The 18,726-nt window shown below is 42.0% G+C and overlaps 1 protein-coding gene across 23 annotated transcripts in view; it reads right to left on the bottom strand.

The window, feature by feature from the left end:
• Window positions 1-18,726, bottom strand: part of cacna1ab (calcium channel, voltage-dependent, P/Q type, alpha 1A subunit, b) — an 84,598-nt gene that overhangs the window by 34,636 nt on the left and 31,236 nt on the right. For 13 of the 23 annotated variants that reach the window (XM_030414818.1, XM_030414890.1, XM_030414833.1 and 10 more), the window contains 14 exons: window positions 17,962-18,061; window positions 17,106-17,266; window positions 16,410-16,547; window positions 15,795-15,996; window positions 15,539-15,703; window positions 15,326-15,436; window positions 14,907-14,990; window positions 12,776-12,781; window positions 9,156-9,272; window positions 8,998-9,063; window positions 8,350-8,447; window positions 8,069-8,219; window positions 7,768-7,895; window positions 7,072-7,168 (listed from right to left, as the gene is read on the bottom strand). In XM_030414818.1, coding sequence (XP_030270678.1) covers window positions 7,072-7,168; window positions 7,768-7,895; window positions 8,069-8,219; window positions 8,350-8,447; window positions 8,998-9,063; window positions 9,156-9,272; window positions 12,776-12,781; window positions 14,907-14,990; window positions 15,326-15,436; window positions 15,539-15,703; window positions 15,795-15,996; window positions 16,410-16,547; window positions 17,106-17,266; window positions 17,962-18,061 — 1,624 coding nt within the window. Of the gene's footprint in view, window positions 1-3,005; window positions 3,103-7,071; window positions 7,169-7,767; window positions 7,896-8,068; window positions 8,220-8,349; window positions 8,448-8,997; window positions 9,064-9,155; window positions 9,273-12,775; window positions 12,782-14,906; window positions 14,991-15,325; window positions 15,437-15,538; window positions 15,704-15,794; window positions 15,997-16,409; window positions 16,548-17,105; window positions 17,267-17,961; window positions 18,062-18,726 lie in introns of all 23 variants that reach the window. The other 10 variants (XM_030414799.1, XM_030414849.1, XM_030414958.1 and 7 more) reach the window with 3 other exon arrangements.

Below are 18,726 nucleotides of genomic sequence, written 5' to 3'. Positions count from 1 at the left end.
AAGTATGTGATGGGGGCCACTGCCAATACAAGTTGATAGTCTGAAGAAAAAAAGAAAGAACAGTAGAGTCAAGATAGAGACAGAGTGGTCTTAATTGGGCAGAGGGATGATATGGAGGAATGAAGATGGATGCTGATTGCTGACAGGTGAAAGGACAAAGAGGTAAAAGGACAGAAGAATGACAGCAAGAGAGAAAGAGAGACTGACAGGTAGGAAAAAAGAGAGAGCAACAAAAATGAGTAAAGGATACGACAAGACAGTGAAGAGGAGAGCAGAACAAGAGACAAAAGTGAGAGTCTAGAAAGAGAGACAGAGGTGAATTAGGTACTAACACCCAGATTCAATAAAAGTTTAGCACACTGAAGAGTTTGTATTATTTGATCTAAGAGTGTATTTGCACCTAGCTCATTTTAAACTACTTGACTACATCAATCGTGATCAGATGTAGGTCAAAACAAGCAGGCCAAGATCATCTAGAGAGGCCCCTACTCCTACTCTGGAGTGGTTTATTTGCAGTCACGACCAAATCCACCGTAACATCCTAACAAACTGGCTCATGCATTGACTGAGGATCTATACAGTTTCTTTAGCTTATCTGGGGTTGGGTCATGGTTGCAGCAGGCTAAGTAGGGTATTCTAAATGTCCTTCTCCTCAGCACAACTTCTGAGATTCTGAGATGTTCCTAGGCCAGATGAGACATGTAATCTCTCTTCTGAGTTCTGGGTCTGTCCAGGGATCTCCTCCTAGTTGCTCATGACAGGAAAGCCTCGCAAGTGAGGCCCCCAGGAAGTCTCTTAATCAGATACCTGAAGCACCTTAGCTGGCCCTTTCTGATGTAGGGTAGCAACCTATCTAATATCTCAAAGGCTAACCTGAGCCCAGAGCCCAGACCTGGGAGGGAAGCTTGTCAAAGGATGGCTGGGCTCTATGTCAATTGGGCTTGGGCCTGGAAAACCAACATGGAGCCACCACTCTGTGGGTCCACCACCTGTAGGAAAGGGCAATAGGGTCGGATACAATGTGCACACTGGTTTGCAGACTAGCCTTGACTGATTATTAAAGATAAAATCAATCTACCTGGTGAGATATCTGTAGAACTATTTCCGTGCCCATCAGAGTCCATCTACAAGAGCGAATGAAGCAGCACTTCTTTTATTAATTTGCATCAGAACACTGTTTTCTAGTTGCAGTCCAGATGCTCTTTGGAACTGGATGTTTGTTTAATTCCAAGGGAATCTTCCCAGTCATCCTTCTGCCCAGTGAGAGAAAAGCCTGCCGGTGGTTGGCATTTGTGTCCAACTGTTTCCAGCCACACAAATGAACCAAGGGGGAAACGTGACAGTTTTAATCAAACAAGGGTATCATTTTGGTATCGATATTGAAAGAAACCAATTTTCTGAAGCTTTTGGGGGTTAAGGTTGATGTTGGCTACGACAGAGTAGCTTTATAGTTGAAGCATACACTTCACACTGTGAACGACAGGGTTCTTGCCTTTGTGGTGCTACTTTTCATAGCTTCTCTATTATGAAAACTCTTTGCTTATTTGGTGCATCTGGGTGTCACTAAGAAAGAGAATGACAGAGAGGATAGACAGAGTATGATTCCACTGACGATAAGAGAAATTGAGGACAACGAGACAAAGAGACAGCGGATGCTGAAGTACTCGACCCAAATCTTTACCCTGATGGTCTGAGGCACAAAGAGAAGCCAAAGACTCTGAAGTTTCCTTGGGTGTCAAAAAAAAAAGAACATCTAAAAAAATTCAAAAAACTAGAAGGGCCATGTGTATGTGCACATTGTGTAAGTGTGTGGTAATGTGGGCATGTGTATGTGTGCACTAATAGTGCCATCCACAGGAATAAGAGACGCAGAGGACTGAAGACAGACACCCTTGCCGGTCCTTCTGTACCCGCATCGTAAGCAAAGAGCTGCACAGTGTGAATATAAGCCTGGTTTAAATAACCTCACTTTAAATGTTGTTTGTATGTTGACCTTTACACTAGAGATGATCAGTTTTTGTTGTTGTTGTTTTTGTTTTTAGAATAATGGCTTGTGTAAACTCAATTCTTTTCACATTCTGGTATTCATAATTCTTTACACAGTATATGCTCTCAAAGAATATCAGTAATCACCACCAGCAGTTGGTTGTTCTGGGGCTCATGTCATAGTTTTCAGATTTTTTTTTTGTTGTAGTGTAAATATTCATATTTGTGACACATACCTATAAAAATGTAGCCCAATAATATGTTTTTATTTATACAATCTGAGTTATAATTTGCCTTAAATCTTGAAATTGTTGGAAAATTCTTTAACACAGGCTGTGGGGTATTGTACAAGGCTATTTGAGATTCCATGTACTTGTACTACAAGATTCAAGATGGAATATAGTAGAATGCAAGAAAACGTCCTTTTTTAAATTAGTTTTAATGGATGTTTCCATATTTTAATTTCCTTAATTTGGCAGGGAAAAGGTTAAAATCCTTTGTTCTTCTGACTGGATTGTGGGTGTGCATGTGCATGCGTCCGTGCAGGTTGCAGAAGGACTAGCAAAGCCTCCTCCGTTCCTTTACTCCTGCGGCCTGACGGGAGGATATAAAAGAAAGAGGATTGACTACCACTCCACTATCACTTCACTTCACTGCACGACAAAAGCCCATCCCTCCATCCCCGCGGTCGGAGAGAGAGAAGAGAGGACAGCGCTCACCACCACCACAACCACCACTAACAGACAATGAGGAGAACATCGCTGGGAGGAGGGAGAGAGGGAAGGAGGGACGTGGAGGAGAAAGGGAGAGGAGGAGGAGGAGGAGATGGAGGAAGGGACTGGGAGGCCTCAGCAGAGGACAGAGAGGAGAGGGTCTTCTCCCCAGCGATGGGGAGGTTTGAGGACGGAGATGAGGGGGAGAAAAGTGGGGAAGAGAGGCATGATGGGAGGAGGGAGGGACAGAAGGAGGTGGGGTGGTGGCTGAGGAGGGTGGAGGGGTAAGGTGGGGGGCGAGTCTACCTTATAGGCGACCCGGGCGGGACACCTCTTCCCGAGGCCTAGCGGCGGACACATGTGTCTTAGCATCTGATACATGTCTGTGTAACTGATCCGGCCGCTGGGTTGGCCACAAACACACACACACACACATATCACATGCACACAATCATTCAAACATCCACACACCATCACACACACACACACGACAGACAGAACAAACGTAGACGGACGACGTGAAAACGAAAAAAGATAAACAATGAGGGAGGGGGAGGACAGAGGGGGGAGGACGCACAGAGGTGAGTTTGGAGGAGGAGACACGAGGAGAAAAAAGAAAGAAACCAACAAAGGAAAGGAAGAGGGAGGGAAACAAATACACAGAGGTTATTGTTTTGATCGCTGTGGATATGTGGTTGCTGTGGTGAGAGAAAGAGAGAAAGAAAGATAAAGAGAGAGAACGAGGGGTCGTGTTACGTGGCTCCTAGTCTGGTATATCATAAAGTAAGTAAGGGAGAGGAGAGGAGGGGAGGGAGGGAGGGAGGGAGAAAGGTTGGGGGAGGAGGGGAGGGTTGGAGGAAGAGGAGGTGTTGTTTAGTTTAGTTAGTTGTTGTTGAGACACCGTTCTATGCGAGGTGAAAAGGGGATTAGGGATTTTTTTTTTCGCCGCTCGAATAGAACTGGCAGCGGGGCTTCTAGCAGGCAAAGAAAAGCACCGCTGCAGAGATCGGAGTGAGTCACAATGACAAGTCAATGCAGTCCGTTACTGAGGCTGCGTGTCCACCGGGAACCTCCGCTCACAGCCGTGCCTCCAGATGTTCACGGGGGCTCCTCCCTGATAACCTGAGAGGGAGGGTCGGGATAACCCAGCAGTGCTAAAGGCTAGGTCAGTTCACCCTCATCACAAAAACGATGTTGTGTCACTGACTTCTCGTGGCGTCTAGCTTTACAGATACTTCCATAGATGTGAACAGTGTTGGCGTAGCTCATACGCAGGAATGTCTAAATTAATTTGTCTTTTAAATTATGATGGTAAGTAAATTCACGTACGTAATCTATAGTGACCTGACTGAACGTTGTTTTAACACAAAGCAGAGTCTTTTCCTGAACATAACCAAACTGCGTCCGTCAACGTTAAAACAGTCCAAAACTTATAATATGTCATCATATGTGAAATATTGTCCAACTTACCATCTAAGCTCTTCACGTGCAAAACTGATGCTAGAGGGGTACGAATACTGACATAGACGTACGCTTGAGATTGTCTACTTTATTTTTTTATTTTATTGTCTACTTTACTATTTTATTTATTCACTGTGAACAGATTCAGTGGGACAAGGGCACCACTTTAATGATAGCACCTGGTATTTTGGTTGACGTAGCTCATACGCTGTAATTGAGTGTCTTAATTCATTTGTTTTAATGTAAATTAACTTACGCAATCTACATAATGTAAATTACACAAGTGACGTGACTTAACCTTGTTTTAACACAAAGCAGAATCTTTTCCTGAACATAACCAAACTGCGTCCGTCAACGTTAAAACAGTCAAAAACTCACAACATGTGAAAGGTTTGTCAGCAGGCTTTATTTTGAAAGTCCAACTGAACATTTGAGCTCTTCACGTACAAAACTGACCACTGACCAAGCTGCTGCATTTGACAAGCTAGTAGCGAGAACGTGTTATAATGGTGAATGACTGAATTAACAAAAAATGCTCTTGCAGTTTTGATGGGCACAGTGGTTGACTACTTGCAGATATAGCAAGAGTAGATATTGGGAAAGACCATAAACAACTTAAACTATGTGCATGAGGAGATATCACCAGTAACTGTAAAATATTCTTTCTTTTTTTTATGATTTTGGTGAACTGACCCGTTAACCATTTCTTATGTCATAGCCAAAGACTTCAGCACTTTAAAAAGGTCTTGACAGTCTTAAAACATCCGCAGACGACTGACGATCGTACCCACGAGCATCTATCGACACAGGAAGTTAATGAGAGGTACCTGGTGGACACAAGACCTTTGTATGTCCAGAGTCACTGCCCCAAATCACACACACACCCTGCCCCTGTCCTTTCTTTACCCAAACTCCAGAGCCACAGACAGAGCAGGTTTGGCCTTATTATCCTGATGATATTTCAGTTAACAGTGAGAGTAAACTTTTACCATGAGGCCTGTTACATCCTCCACTCAAGAACACGAGTACGTGGGATACAGACGGTCTCGTAACACACTTATGTGTTTACATAACGCACTGTGCTTGTTGCACAGGGGGAGTCATGTCATGTCAGTGCGATCTGGGATTATTTAGCATAAAAATGGCCAAAGAGTGGAATTGTTTTAGTTATATTAAACACTGAAGAGGATTTTAAACTGAAGATAAAAGCTGCAGTGGATCTCTGGAGGTTAGAAGATGAACAGTTTGATATTACACTTCTTTACCGGTGGTTGCTTGTTGTAGTAGCTTGATGTTGCTGCAGGTTTTAGCACCGTCACACAAATTCTGGACTATTTACTTTGCGATGGGCACCTCATGCATTCTTTCTGAGGAGCTTGTAACAGGCCTGACAATTGTTCGGATACCTTGAATATTTAAAAGCCACTACCTGCAGGATTTTAACACAGTTCCACTAGAATTATTCTTTTTATTTTTCTACAAATCAGCCACCAGAATGAGATTCAAAACTCACATAAAATCTCTGCACGTAGTGGCTTTAAAATCTTAGATCTTATAAAAAATATTACAGACTACTGCTGAGCACAGCGGTTCACAAACATGTGCCGTGGAGGCGCCAGAGTCTGCAGTTTCTGATTCCAAAGAACAACAGCTGCTAATATCAGCTGGGTTCATTTGTGTTCATCAGCAGTCGACATGCCAACCAACAATATATATATATATATATATATATATATATATATATATATACATATATATATATATATATATCTATAAATTGTGCAAACTGTCCTAAGAAGTGAACATTTTTTATATATTTTTTTACCTTTACCTTCTAACCAATGTTGCTAACAATAACAGGAAGAACTTCTTAGCTGCTCCAGTCTTTGGAAAAAACTGAACATTACTTGATCAATAATATAATTTATATCACTGTAATTAATATTTATAAAGTCATATTATTATAACAGTAGTTTTGACCCTATATGAGTGACCTGTAGTTAGCATTTTGTTGCTCAACGCTAGTACCTAAGTAATAAAAGTTGCATTATGGCTCTTTTTACGAATGTAGCTGGTTTTAAATTCAGTTCTTGACTGATTATGCTAGTAAGCTAATTTGTATATTACTAAGTACTTCATCTACTCTGTCATTAAGGTATCGCCATCCATATTATGTACATTCAATGCCAAAGGCGCCACTAGATGGTGGAACAGACTGCAGACTCTTGCGCCTTGATGACACGTGGCTGTCAAACAGTGGCCGAGCTAACGGCTATGAAGGTTAACATGGCGACGATATTCAGACCAAGCCATCTCTGCATGTGTCTCTGCACTAACCCTACCTCCCTCACCCAAAACCCCCAACTCAAACAAGAACAATGCACATTGCTCGAACCATTTTCTGCCCAGGCAAAAATTAGACAGCAAGCAGAAATAAAAGACAATGGCTGACTGGAGTCTAGACTCTTAATGTTTACATCGTACTGACTAAAAAGGTGAACACATCAGTGTCATTTTCCCCCAGCGTTCAGTCAGAAGACAATAGCGAGTGCAGTGCACCACCTCATGCTTCACACACCGCTATCGGTGTGTGTGTGTGTGCGTGAGTGCGTACAAGAGTGTGTGTGTGTGCGTGTGTGCGCATTTCTGCATTGTCCCAAACATTCTCATTGTCAAGTCAGAATGCAAATACATAGAACAGAAACCCCCCCAAAATGATTCAATGGTGAAATGGGACTAAAACAACTGAATAATGCAAACCCAAAAAAATCAAACCAAATGAAATTTAAAAAAAAAAAGTTGAAGTAGTAAAAGATTTGTTTTAAAAGTGATAAAAGAGCGACATTCATTCCAGTCTCTTAAAGGCGAGCAGGTTGCGTTTAAGTTTGTGCTTTAGGGGTTTGGTCCAAACCTTGCAGGCCACCCTATGTGGGCATTTCTTGCCAAGGCCCAGGGGAGGGGAGATAACTCGCAATAAACTGTACATATCCTTATAATGTATGCGCCCGCTGCAAGAAAAATACAAGGAGGGGAGGTTAGGTGAGGGAACACACTGAATATAGACAGAGAGAGAGAGATATAGAGAGTGGAGAACGAGGAAGAAGAGGAGAGAGCATTTTATTTAACACACCTTCCTCTCATGCATGCTCACACACACTCGTTACAGTGAGGAGAGGAGGAAGAGGAGAGGTGTTACATTCATCGCACACACTGTGCATTGTTTGAGAAAGTAGAAGAAGTTCAGAGAGAAAAGGCAGCGAGAGAGCCGGACAGCTCAGGCCAGCTGTGACTGACCCACTTTGAACAGCATCTGTGATGCAGATCACCAGCTGATGAAGATCCTGTTTCATCACAACACTTCCTGGGTGAGATCATGACATCAGTCTTTGCCCCGTTTTCGGGACGGGAGAGAAGGTCAGGAGTTAAGAGTAACTTTACATTCAGCAGAGACTATCGACAGACACGTCTGATGTCTGCTAGCTTAGAAAGATCCGACTACAGTACAAGCTGTATGTCTGCGTATTTGCTACTTCAGATCTGTATTTCTGCCTTCGTATTGCGGATGACTTCTGCAGTGTGTGTGAGACGGTGTGTGCGTGCCACTCACCAAGCAGCGGGGTCGTACTCGGCCCATATCCTTACGTACTCGTCCAGGTGATGCGGCCCGAGGATGGACGAGTCCCTGGTCAGGTACTCAAAGTTGTCCATGATGACGGCCACAAACAGATTCAGCATCTGGAACAAGAACGAGGTCAACAAACTCATAGCAAGAGTGTTTCTTGATAAGAATCATTGAGGCAACAAAAAAATCACAATCGGGGTCAATAGGTGATTTTTAGCGGGTTGTCCTGCGTTGTGTAGACCTGTGAACTTTGGTGGAAAAGCGGTGTCAGTTAGGTTTTTCTCACCAGGAAAGAGCAGAGGAAGATGAAGGAGACAAAGTAGGTGTAGGCGAAGGTGCTGCCACATTCAGGTCCTGAGTTCCCTGAGTTCTTGTCGCATTCCTTACCACCCAGACAAGCTAACATGATCTCATGCCACGCCTCGCCCGTAGCACTCCTGCACGACGGGGGAGACACGCAAACATGAAGGACTGAGCATCCTCAGAGAACATTCAGCAACGATGGTCAGCACTGAAACATTTGATATAATTTTGATATAATCGTGAGAGAGAAGCTCAAAGACTCACCTAAAGAGAAGCATCAGGGCCATGATGAAGGTTCTGAAGTTGTTGTGCTCGTTAATGGCGCCTTCTCTCTCCTCATCGAGCGCCAGATTCCCGAACAGCTACACACACAAGCGGTGGAAGAGGGACGCAAAGCAAACACAACGAGAAAATCATCTTTACTGTTTATTCTGATGTTTTAAACTTTGAGTTGAAATGATGCGGTAACAACAGGAGCCGTGGTGTCTGAGGTACTCATCCCTCACTTGAATGCATTAAATTCCTGGTTCTGTACTTATACTTCTTGTATTTCAGAGGCCGTTATTGTGCTTTTACTGCACAACATGTATTTGACACCTAAAAAAGCCTCTGCAGTAGAAAAATTAGCTCTTTAACGAGCCACAACTTCAAAATGTTACACACACGTTGTGATCCATCATTCCTGCACTAAAAGTTCCTTTAGTTTTAAGACATTTTGGTGATATTACTTCTATACTTTTACTTTATATTTAAATAAAGGGCTTTTATCTGCAATTTTAACATTGTGGTACCGAGCTGAAGGTTGTGAATGTTTCTTCCACTGCAGAGAAAACCGACTGACCGTCTCAGCTGTACGATTAATCCTACGCATCATGTAAAATAATCACACATGGGTTGACGGGCGGCACTCACCTGCATGCCGATGATGGCATAGATGAAGAAGAGCATGGCAATGAGCAGGCACACATACGGCAGAGCCTGTCAGAAGAGATGAAGGAGGATTTGTAAGAGCTGGTACGTGTATTGTGACCATACGTACGTTATGTGTGTATCTGTTTCCGGCTGAATACCTTGAAGGACTGGACGAAGGTCCACAGCAGGATTCGGATGGTCTCTCCCTGCCTGAGCAGCTTGATGAGACGAGCTGCTCTGAACAGCCTCAGGAAGCTCAAGTTGATGAAGTTATTCTACGCAACAGAGGGAGAAAACAGTCAGCTTCACCAAACACACGACACCTGCACAACCTCCCTCTACCAAACACAAAAGCCAAAAACAACAGCGGGAGGAAGAGAGTACAAAGAGAGAGAGAGAGAGAGAGGAGAGGGGGGGAGGGGGAGAAACATAACTTACTGCAAACAAAATGGCTCTTAGTAGATACAAGTACAAATGAGGGAAAGACAGAGAAAAAGTCAAAAGACAAAGAAAAGATGAAAGAAGGAGGAAAAAGAGAGGAAATAAAGGAAATCATAATTCAAAGAGTCTAAAGGTCATCATCCAATCTGGTACAGCAGAACGCTTTTTTTTTTTTAAAAAGAGAACCAAATGCACTGATCTCTGGGGGGCAAGCAGGCCACACAAGATGGAGCACAGGGCACTGTGCCTGTCAACCACACACACACACACACACACACGCACACGCACACGCACACACACACACACTTTTCTGTGGCCCAAAGAGCGTGGCGTTGTGTTGTCTGTGACACCTGTAGCTCTAAAAATGTTTAATGTCAAAATCAGCCCCAAATTGCATTTCATGTCCTGGGAACAGCAGCTGCAGTGTGTATGAGTCGGATAAACTTTTATTTAAAGTGTGAGTTTTCACACTTTAAATCTTGGAACCATATGTTCCAGTCTGGAGAGTCTGATCTGAGCTCATTCTCTGGGCTTATACTTTTTTTTTGGTGACGACTAGCAAATGTTTAAATGCTTAAATGTTAAAAAACACTTTATTTTCCTCATATTCTCTACTGCTGCAGCACCTCTATTCACCCTTTGCTATAGTGCCTGTCTCTTTAAGGCCTGCCTCCAGAACAAAAACCACTGCTACGATTGGTCAGTTCTGGCAGGCCTGAGCCGGCAACACTACCTGTTTTTTTTTAAAAACTCTGCCGGTGTTCCTGCAGCCACGACTGTGTTGAGAGCGTCGACTGTATAATTGTGACATCAGAATCTTACAGAAGTCATGACGGCTCATTTAAAGGTGCGGTTTCTAAAATAGCTTTTGATACTTTAACAGTGTATCTTGTCTCAGGTCTGGTGCAAAACAGTGCTTGCTTGGAGCATCCACAGCAAATGTTAGTGTCCGATGAAACAGAAATCTGTGTTGTGCAATTTGGAGAAAAGAAAATACTGTACAAGTGGAACAAAAAATGTTAAGTTTTAAGGACTGTGAATTATTATCATGGGCCTTGTTTGGAGGTGTATTCTTCATATTTGCAAAAACCGGCTAAAGGCTCAACTAATGTGACGAATAGTGTTACAGAATCTATCTGCTCTGTTCTCAAGATGGATTCAACCCAATTAACTGCTGAGTTTTGTTGGTGTCACAGAGAGAATAATGTAATGTACGACAGCCAGACTCCCCGATGAGGCCCTCGCATTGTGTGGTTGACAGGCAAGGCAGGAGGAGGAGGAGGAGGAGCATGAAGAGGGAGGGAGGGAGGAAGAAGAGCGACTTAGCGAGCAGCCTCCGTGCAGGCATGGGTTTGGCATGGCAGCATACTTTTCGAGGAAAAGAAACCGGCCTACATGCAGACCAGTGGAGGGCCGGAGGGGCCGAGCACATGAACTGATTCACACATTCACTCATTTAGTTGCACGAAGAGTGTGAGAATTCAATCTGCTACATTTAACATGAAATACTGGCGCTACCTGCTAATGCTACGTGTATGAATAACCTCATACTGTTGCAAGTGTGAATGTCATGTGTGATTAAAGGGACAGTACACCCCCAAATCATAAAATACATATTTTTCCATTCAGATTGTTTTAGGTGTGAGTTGCAGAGTTTGGGAGATATGAGCTGTAGAGATGTTTGGCTTCTCTCGAATACAATGAAACAAGATGGTGCTCAATACATTTCAACTCAACAGCAATGTCATCATCATGGAGATCAAATCCACAGACCTGCTTGTGAGCAGTTTAATGGATGAACAACTTACTTTCTACTGATCGACACCGCACAGAAGGAAGAAGTGTACATCAAGTCATGGATGACACGCTGGTGCTTGTGACATTAACATTGATGGTTTCCTCTTTAACCTTAGCTAGGTAGTTAGTTTGCATCTCATTCATGCAACTGCTCACAACAAGGTGTGCGGATTATTTTGAAGTCACCAGGTCATGATTGCTGTTGAGTTTTTTTTTGGCACTTTGAGCACCACAAGTTGACTTCTATCTGGATATATCATATTGAAGAGAAGGCAACATAGACATCTGTACAGTCAATTCACACCAAAACAGGTAAGAGAAACAACATGTATTTTTCTGATTTTGAGGTGAAATGTCCCTTAAACTTGTTGCACTTGTTTTATTAACAGTGATCGGTAAGCCTTTCTTTTACAGTTCCCTAATTACCAGGTATTTACCTGCTAAATTCATGGTAACACAACAGTGTTTCTAGGTAATTACAAATGGTAATAAGAAGGTAAATACAATGAAACTATGGCCAAAATACTGGGCATTTACCTGGTAACTATATGGTAAGTTATAGTGTGTTATTGGGTAATTACTAAGAAGGTAAATACAATGAAACTATGGCCAAAATACTGGGCATTTACTTCGTAACTACATGGTAAATTATAGTGTGTTATTGGGTAATTACTAAGAAGGTAAGTACAATGAAACTATGGCCAAAATACTGGGCATTTACTTCGTAACTACATGGTAAATTATAGTGTGTTATTGGGTAATTACTAAGAAGGTAAGTACAATGAAACTATGGCCAAAATACTGGGCATTTACTTTGTAACTACATGGTAAATTATAGTGTGTTATTGGGTAATTACTAAGAAGGTAAGTACAATGAAACTATGGCCAAAATACTGGGCATTTACTTTGTAACTACATGGTAAATTATAGTGTGTTATTGGGTAATTACTAAGAAGGTAAGTACAATGAAACTATGGCAACAACTGGGTATTTACCTGGTAACTATATGGTAAGTTATAGTGTGTTATTGGGTAATTACTGCTGGTAATAAGCAGGTAGCTACAGTCCCCTAATTGCTAGCTATTTACCCAGTAAATGTATGGTAACAAAAATGTGTTTCTAGGTATTGTATTTATTTTTTTATTACCATTGGTAATAACCTAGTAACTCTTTTGTGTTACCATGAATTTACCAGGTAAGTACCTGGTAATTAGGGGACTGTAAAAGAAAGTTTGATCTTTGAGATGATTGGGATTAACCCACACAGATACAGAGGGTAAATATATATATATATATATCTCAGTTGAAAGATGGCAACAGCACCTCTGTATACATTAAATATTGCATATTTCACCTACAAGTACAAGAACCTCGCTATGTAATCATGTACAAAGAGTTGAGAAGGTCATCATCCAGGAAGCGCATGCACTCGGGGTCAGGGGTTAAGACTGGTCATGGGGGGTGGGGCAGAATGGTCAGGGGGTACGCATGACCAATGAGGATGCAGCAGAAAGCTTTGAGAGATAAATTACAAACCAACCAGATTCTACATGTGCGAAGATGTAGAAAGATGAATGGGGAGGGAGTTTTTTTTTGTGTGTAGTACATTGTGAGTGGGTGAGAGACATTATTTGGAGGAAGGGGGGGTGTTTTTTTTTTTTTGGAGGGGGCAAGGGCATGGGGCGAAACGCACACCATCACCATCATTATCATCATCATCATCACAGCACCACCACCACATGTCATGGCGCAGCACGGATGGAAGAACACGATGAAGGATTTCATAGTGCATTTTGATTGGATGGATTATATCAGAGGAGGAGGAGGAGGGAGCGGGAAGGGGCGTAGGGCGCCAACAAAGTAGAGAGGTTTTTAAAGAAAGCATGTAAAGAGATAGAAGAGGAAGACGGAATCATTATGGGTGTCATTAGAAAAGGCAGTGAAACACAACTTCAAGTCAACAACAACAGTTAGAGAGTGACTGGAGAAACAGAGTTCAGCCCCTCTTTGATGCCAGCTGTCAGAAACAGGTAGGACTGTGTGTATTTTTTCACATATTTTAAGATTAATCATCGACGTATTGGAGACTTTTTTTTGCAATTTGTCCTCATGCAGTGGGGGAAGATTGTTAAATGCTATCGGAGTCCCTTAAATCAGAAATAAATTAAATTGAACATCAGCTTGAGTTGTTGTCAATCTTGCAGCTGTTTTTAGAAGAGTAAAAGTCAAAGTTAACGGTCTTATTAGGGGTTAGGGTTAGGATTTTGGTTCAATACGTGGAAAATTCAGTCTTTTATTAAGATAAATACGCAACCAAGCAACATCAGTATCTGATTGCTATCTACTACCAACACTAGATTTCACTGGTTGCGCTCGCTCGTGCAAAGATCAGATGTGCTTCACCTTCAGGTTAGCTGCATCGAGCTGACAGAGAATCAATCAGATGTCTGAAATGATCAGCTCGCTGTGGACAGCAGCGCTGAAGTCAATTACCGTCTGCTCAGACAGCTGAGACGGGAATTGAGGGTGTCTTTAATCATGTGAGAGCGCAGTTGTTCTGCAGCGATTACAACACTCACTGCTAATATAGTCAGCGCGAACGAGAGGGAACTGAAACCTGGATACAAAACACCAACTCTCTGTTTGTTGCTGGACGACAGAGAGGGGCTGAGCTTCAACTGAGCTCCACAAATATTGAGACTTACATCTATAATCATATTCAGATCATATATATACAGAGAGAGAATAAAAACACAGACATGCTGATAGACATACAAACAGAATCACAGTTAACAGTGAGATAAACATGAGTGTGTTTACATACAACGGCACATTAAAAGGCATAATCTGTCATTGACCCCCCAAACAACCCCAAACAACAGACTCATAGGTTATAATCTGCAGACAATGTGGACCGATGTATTGATATGCACTGGAATTTTTTGGGGTCTCGACGCACCGACTCCAAGGAAAAATCAGTCAAAAAACCCCCATTATTTATCTGTTTTGGCGCCTTTCCCGATGGTTTTAGAGGGTAGTACATTCATGGACTTTTGCATTGCATCGTTATTTGGTGTGATTTTATAATCTTGCTTGAACCTTATCATTTAAAATGTAACTGATGATACAAATCTTGATTTTGTGTTAAAGTTCAGCTTGTTTGCACTTTCAATAAGGGACTCAAGGAGGTATCGCAGCATTTTAAGGGTTGTTAGCTATAAAAAAAAGTCTGCACAGTGAAAACGAGTATCATCCGAGTGAAAAGTGTCAATATTGGTACTTTTGAAGAAGGATGATGATCCTCATTGGGTAACTGACTCAAGTTTATTTATTTGAGCTTATAAAGAACTTGTTCTGTAGGTGGTTCTCTTAGTTTTGTTGATAAATATAACAACTTCAGGCCTAATATAACAACTTTTAGTTAATCCTGACAGAACATTACAGAACATTTGATTGGTTGGACAGATACCAAATAATGGTTTACTCTCTCAGCTTATTTATTAAGAACAGATAAAGGAAACTGAAGTAAAACAGAGACCTGTCTGTTTTAGACACCGACAACAAGGCTGATTCTTTCTTTAAATCCACTGAACCGGTTTCATGTGACAAATCGACAACTACCGTTTAGCTACAAACCATAAAAAAAGTGTCATCTGGTCCACAGCACTTACCCCTAATTCTGTCACTAAAATGTCAGTGATGCTTCCGAGGACGGACACAAAATCAAAAATGTTCCAGGCATCTCTGAAGAAATTCTGTTGGGGAAAAAAAAAGAGAAAAACAGTAAGAAACCGGTGAGCAGACAAGAGAGACGCTACAACAACAACAGCCAATCACATCCTCCTGTAACACCCGGCCAGCGGTGGTGTTGTTACCGTGGAGACCGGCTGGAGGGAGGCCGATAGCGTGATCGCAGAGTAACACGGTGCAATCCAGGGTTTATCAGGGACAGAAAGTAACCTGCTCTAGATCTGTCTACCAAAATAACCCGCTTTATAAATGAATAATAGGATGAAACACTGGAGCATATAGACCGGCTCAACCTGGATGTGCGCGCAGAGGTTTTATGGTCGCGGCTGTCGGGTCTTACCAGAGGGCCGAAAGCGATGACCTTGAGGACTGATTCCATGAAGAAGAAGGTGGTGAACACGATGTTGAGGTTCTTCAGGACTTCATCGTACGTTTCCGATGCACCGTCAAACTAGAAGGACACAAAAAATTAGTTGCAAGTTTGACAAACACCAAACTTTCCACTTTCACATCTATATTCTGAAGTTGAGTCGAATCGTGTGAATGTTTGTACCTTCATCATGAGGACGATGGTGTTGAGCGCAATCAGAGCCATGATGCTGTACTCGAAGGGCGGAGAAACTACAAATTGCCACATGCGATACTGGAAGCTGAGTTTATTCTTCGGCATGTGGCGAGTCAGAGGCCTGGCGTTGATGGCGAAATCTATACAGGCTCTCTGTGGGAGGGAAGGAAACGAGAGTTATACTACATTACTTTAAGAAGAGTTAACAGAAGATGTCCGAACATTCAGAAGAATCCCTCCTCACCTCGTTCTTTTCTAAGCTATAGTCCTCCATCATCTTATCCCCCTGTTCCTGGAAGGTGATAATGATGAGAGCCACAAAGATGTTTACGAAGAAGAAGGGGAAGACAACGAAGTACACCACGTAAAAGATGGACATTTCCATCCTGTAACCTGGGCTAGGGCCCTGATTCTCATAGGTGGAGTCCACCGAGTGCTTTAACACCCTGAAAGAGGAAGAGGAGAGAGAATCAATAAACAATGAAAAACTCAAATGTTTGCATTGGCATTCTGTGTGTTTTTAGATGAGCACATGTACTTTATTTTTTGAGTATTACACCATTAGAAAAGTAATGTGTTCACCATATTACCTGTGTGATGTTATGCTCTAAAACTACTTTATAAACATGAAATATTCAAAAGCCGTTTGTTTCAACTCCACATTTATAGTTACGGCTGATATCCTTGATTAGATATTTCCAGATATTGCAACCACAATTGTGATTTATATTTATATTAATTACATTACATTACATTGATTCAAAACTAATAAATCATACAACAAATAGAGAAACTACCACATTATACTTAACAAATGTTTGTGTGTGTGTGTGTGTGTGTGTGTGTGCGTCCTACTCACGTCGGCCACCCCTCTCCAGTGGAGACAGTGAAGAGGGTGAGCAGGGCCCAAGCCACGTTGTCGTAGTGAAAATCGTACTTCTTCCACTCCCGCTTCTGGGCTTTGACCTCATCTCTATCATACACCAAGTACTCGCCCCTGGAGGAACAAACACACGAACACACACACACATGATTTTACAGTGAAAACATCGGCAACATCGGCATCAATCAGGGAAAAGAAAACAGAAATAGACGTGCAGAAAAGGATCCAGGATCACAGTGCAGCCCACATTAATATCATCTATCTTAATGTTCCCGGAAAACTCCACCAGGTGGCAGCATCTGCACGGCTAACTGTAGTTCAAGTCCACAGATTCTATTATAATACAGTTTCTCACCAGCATTTGCAAAGTAGTGCCTCTGACATTAAGAGACCATCAGTTTTTGCACTTTGAGAGTACAATAGTGCCAAAAGACAGTCCGTTTGGTTCCTAACAATACAGAATCATGGTAACATGGTAAAATATGGTACTTGGTAAAAATCTTTCTTCCTACTGAATTAGAAATACTTGTACAAATGGTTGAAATTAGAAAATATTAGGTCAAAAATGTACTAATGTACTATTTAATCCTGTTATTCTTGCATGTCTGACTGAAAATATAACTCTAAATACGGTAAATAATCACACATCTGTCCCAGTGAATGAATACCGACCTGCAGTCGCGCTCAAACTCTTTGGATTCGTCCGTGCAGTAGAAAAAGCGGCCCTTGAAAAGCTGCACGGCCACCACGGCGAAGATGAACATGAAGAGCATGTAGACGATCAAGATGTTCAACACGTTCTTCAGAGAGTTGACCACACAGTCAAACACAGCCTGCGAGGTGGACACAGAGACGGATTAGCAAGACTGGATTAACTAGTGTGGCTACCTTTCATTTAACCCTAAATGATCTGATGAGTATTCAGCCTATAATACACTTGATTTGTTCTCTGATTTATAGAGCAATTCTAGCGTTAAGGGTTTTATAAATACAAATATAACACATTTAATGTGTTGGCTCATGCTTCGCCCTCTTTTGTCTCAAACCTGCGTTGACTAATAACCTTCGCAGCAGAACAGCGTCGCTCTCTCGGCTTCTGGAGTCTTGGATTACACCAGACGAGCTGTTTGGAGCAATTTTATCAATTTTTCTTTTCTTTGGTTGCTTTATTTTAAGTTTTGAAACACGTCTCCAGCTACTTCAGATGTTAAGGAGAATGCTGCAAAGCTGTTTTGCTGTGAAGCTCCAGAAATGTTTTGTGGACTGCAAAACTTTTCTTTCATTTTTGGGTAAACAGATAGTTGTTAGATAGTTTTAACCTGTTCCATTGGTAAGAAACACCTTGCATTTATAGTTTTTTTAGACACTTTTTCTCAGGAATTCAACAATACCCTGAGGGCTGCAGAAGATAACCAGGTTGTGCCCTCCAAAGTCTTGCATTTCACTTGAGACTTGTTCCAATAAAGTCTATCTTATGGTATCGTAGTGAATTAAACTTAAACTGAGATCACAGAAACACAGCCCCTACCTTTAACTTGGGAAGTCGTTTAATGGTCTTGAGAGGTCGCAGCACTCTGAGCACACGAAGGGACTTGATCGTACTGATGTCTTTGCCCTTGCTGCTCCCCCTACAGTTCAGCCAGAGAACAACAGCAGTGTCAGAGAAGGATTAGACAGCAGAGCGAAGGAATGAAGAGATAGACGATCATGAAGGGCTCTTACTGCACCCTCATCAAACGTTTATTAAAAAAGGGGGTTGAGTTTAATTCAAACCTCTATAATCTACGTGAAGGCAACACATGATATGCAGTGTTCTCGTATAAAATATGTACATTGCACCAGTGTGGACAATAAAAGCTCCTCTTCTGTAGGAAAAAGAAACTTTTAAGTGCACGTCAAACATGAAACCAGGAAGGAGGGAGAGCGATCAGTCGCCTGACCGTTTGGTTTCATGGACATTCGAGAAGCAAAACACCATCGTCCGTTATTATAATCGAACAACCGTTATACAGACAGACATTCGCTCATTCCATATCGACAGGCATCTCCCGGCAGAGTGCCCAGCCAAACCTCTTTCTTTCTTTTTCAGCGACAGTTTCTGTTCGGGTTCTTCGGAATAAATGGGAGTTTTTTTTTTGGTAAAGATGTGGACACATGAGGCGTGGACGTTACATATCACATGGGCGAGGATTATGTTGATATAATCCTGAAGTTTGGACACACGACTGTACATGAACTGATTCTGAGAGGTTTCGCATAGCCTCCTTTCATCTGCATCCGGATTTCAGATTAT

Source organism: Sparus aurata, chromosome 1 (assembly GCF_900880675.1).
Source record: "Sparus aurata chromosome 1, fSpaAur1.1, whole genome shotgun sequence".
NCBI lineage: Eukaryota > Metazoa > Chordata > Actinopteri > Spariformes > Sparidae > Sparus > Sparus aurata.
Note: the sequence above shows the minus strand (reverse complement) of the source record. Positions and strands in the feature narration are given on the sequence as shown.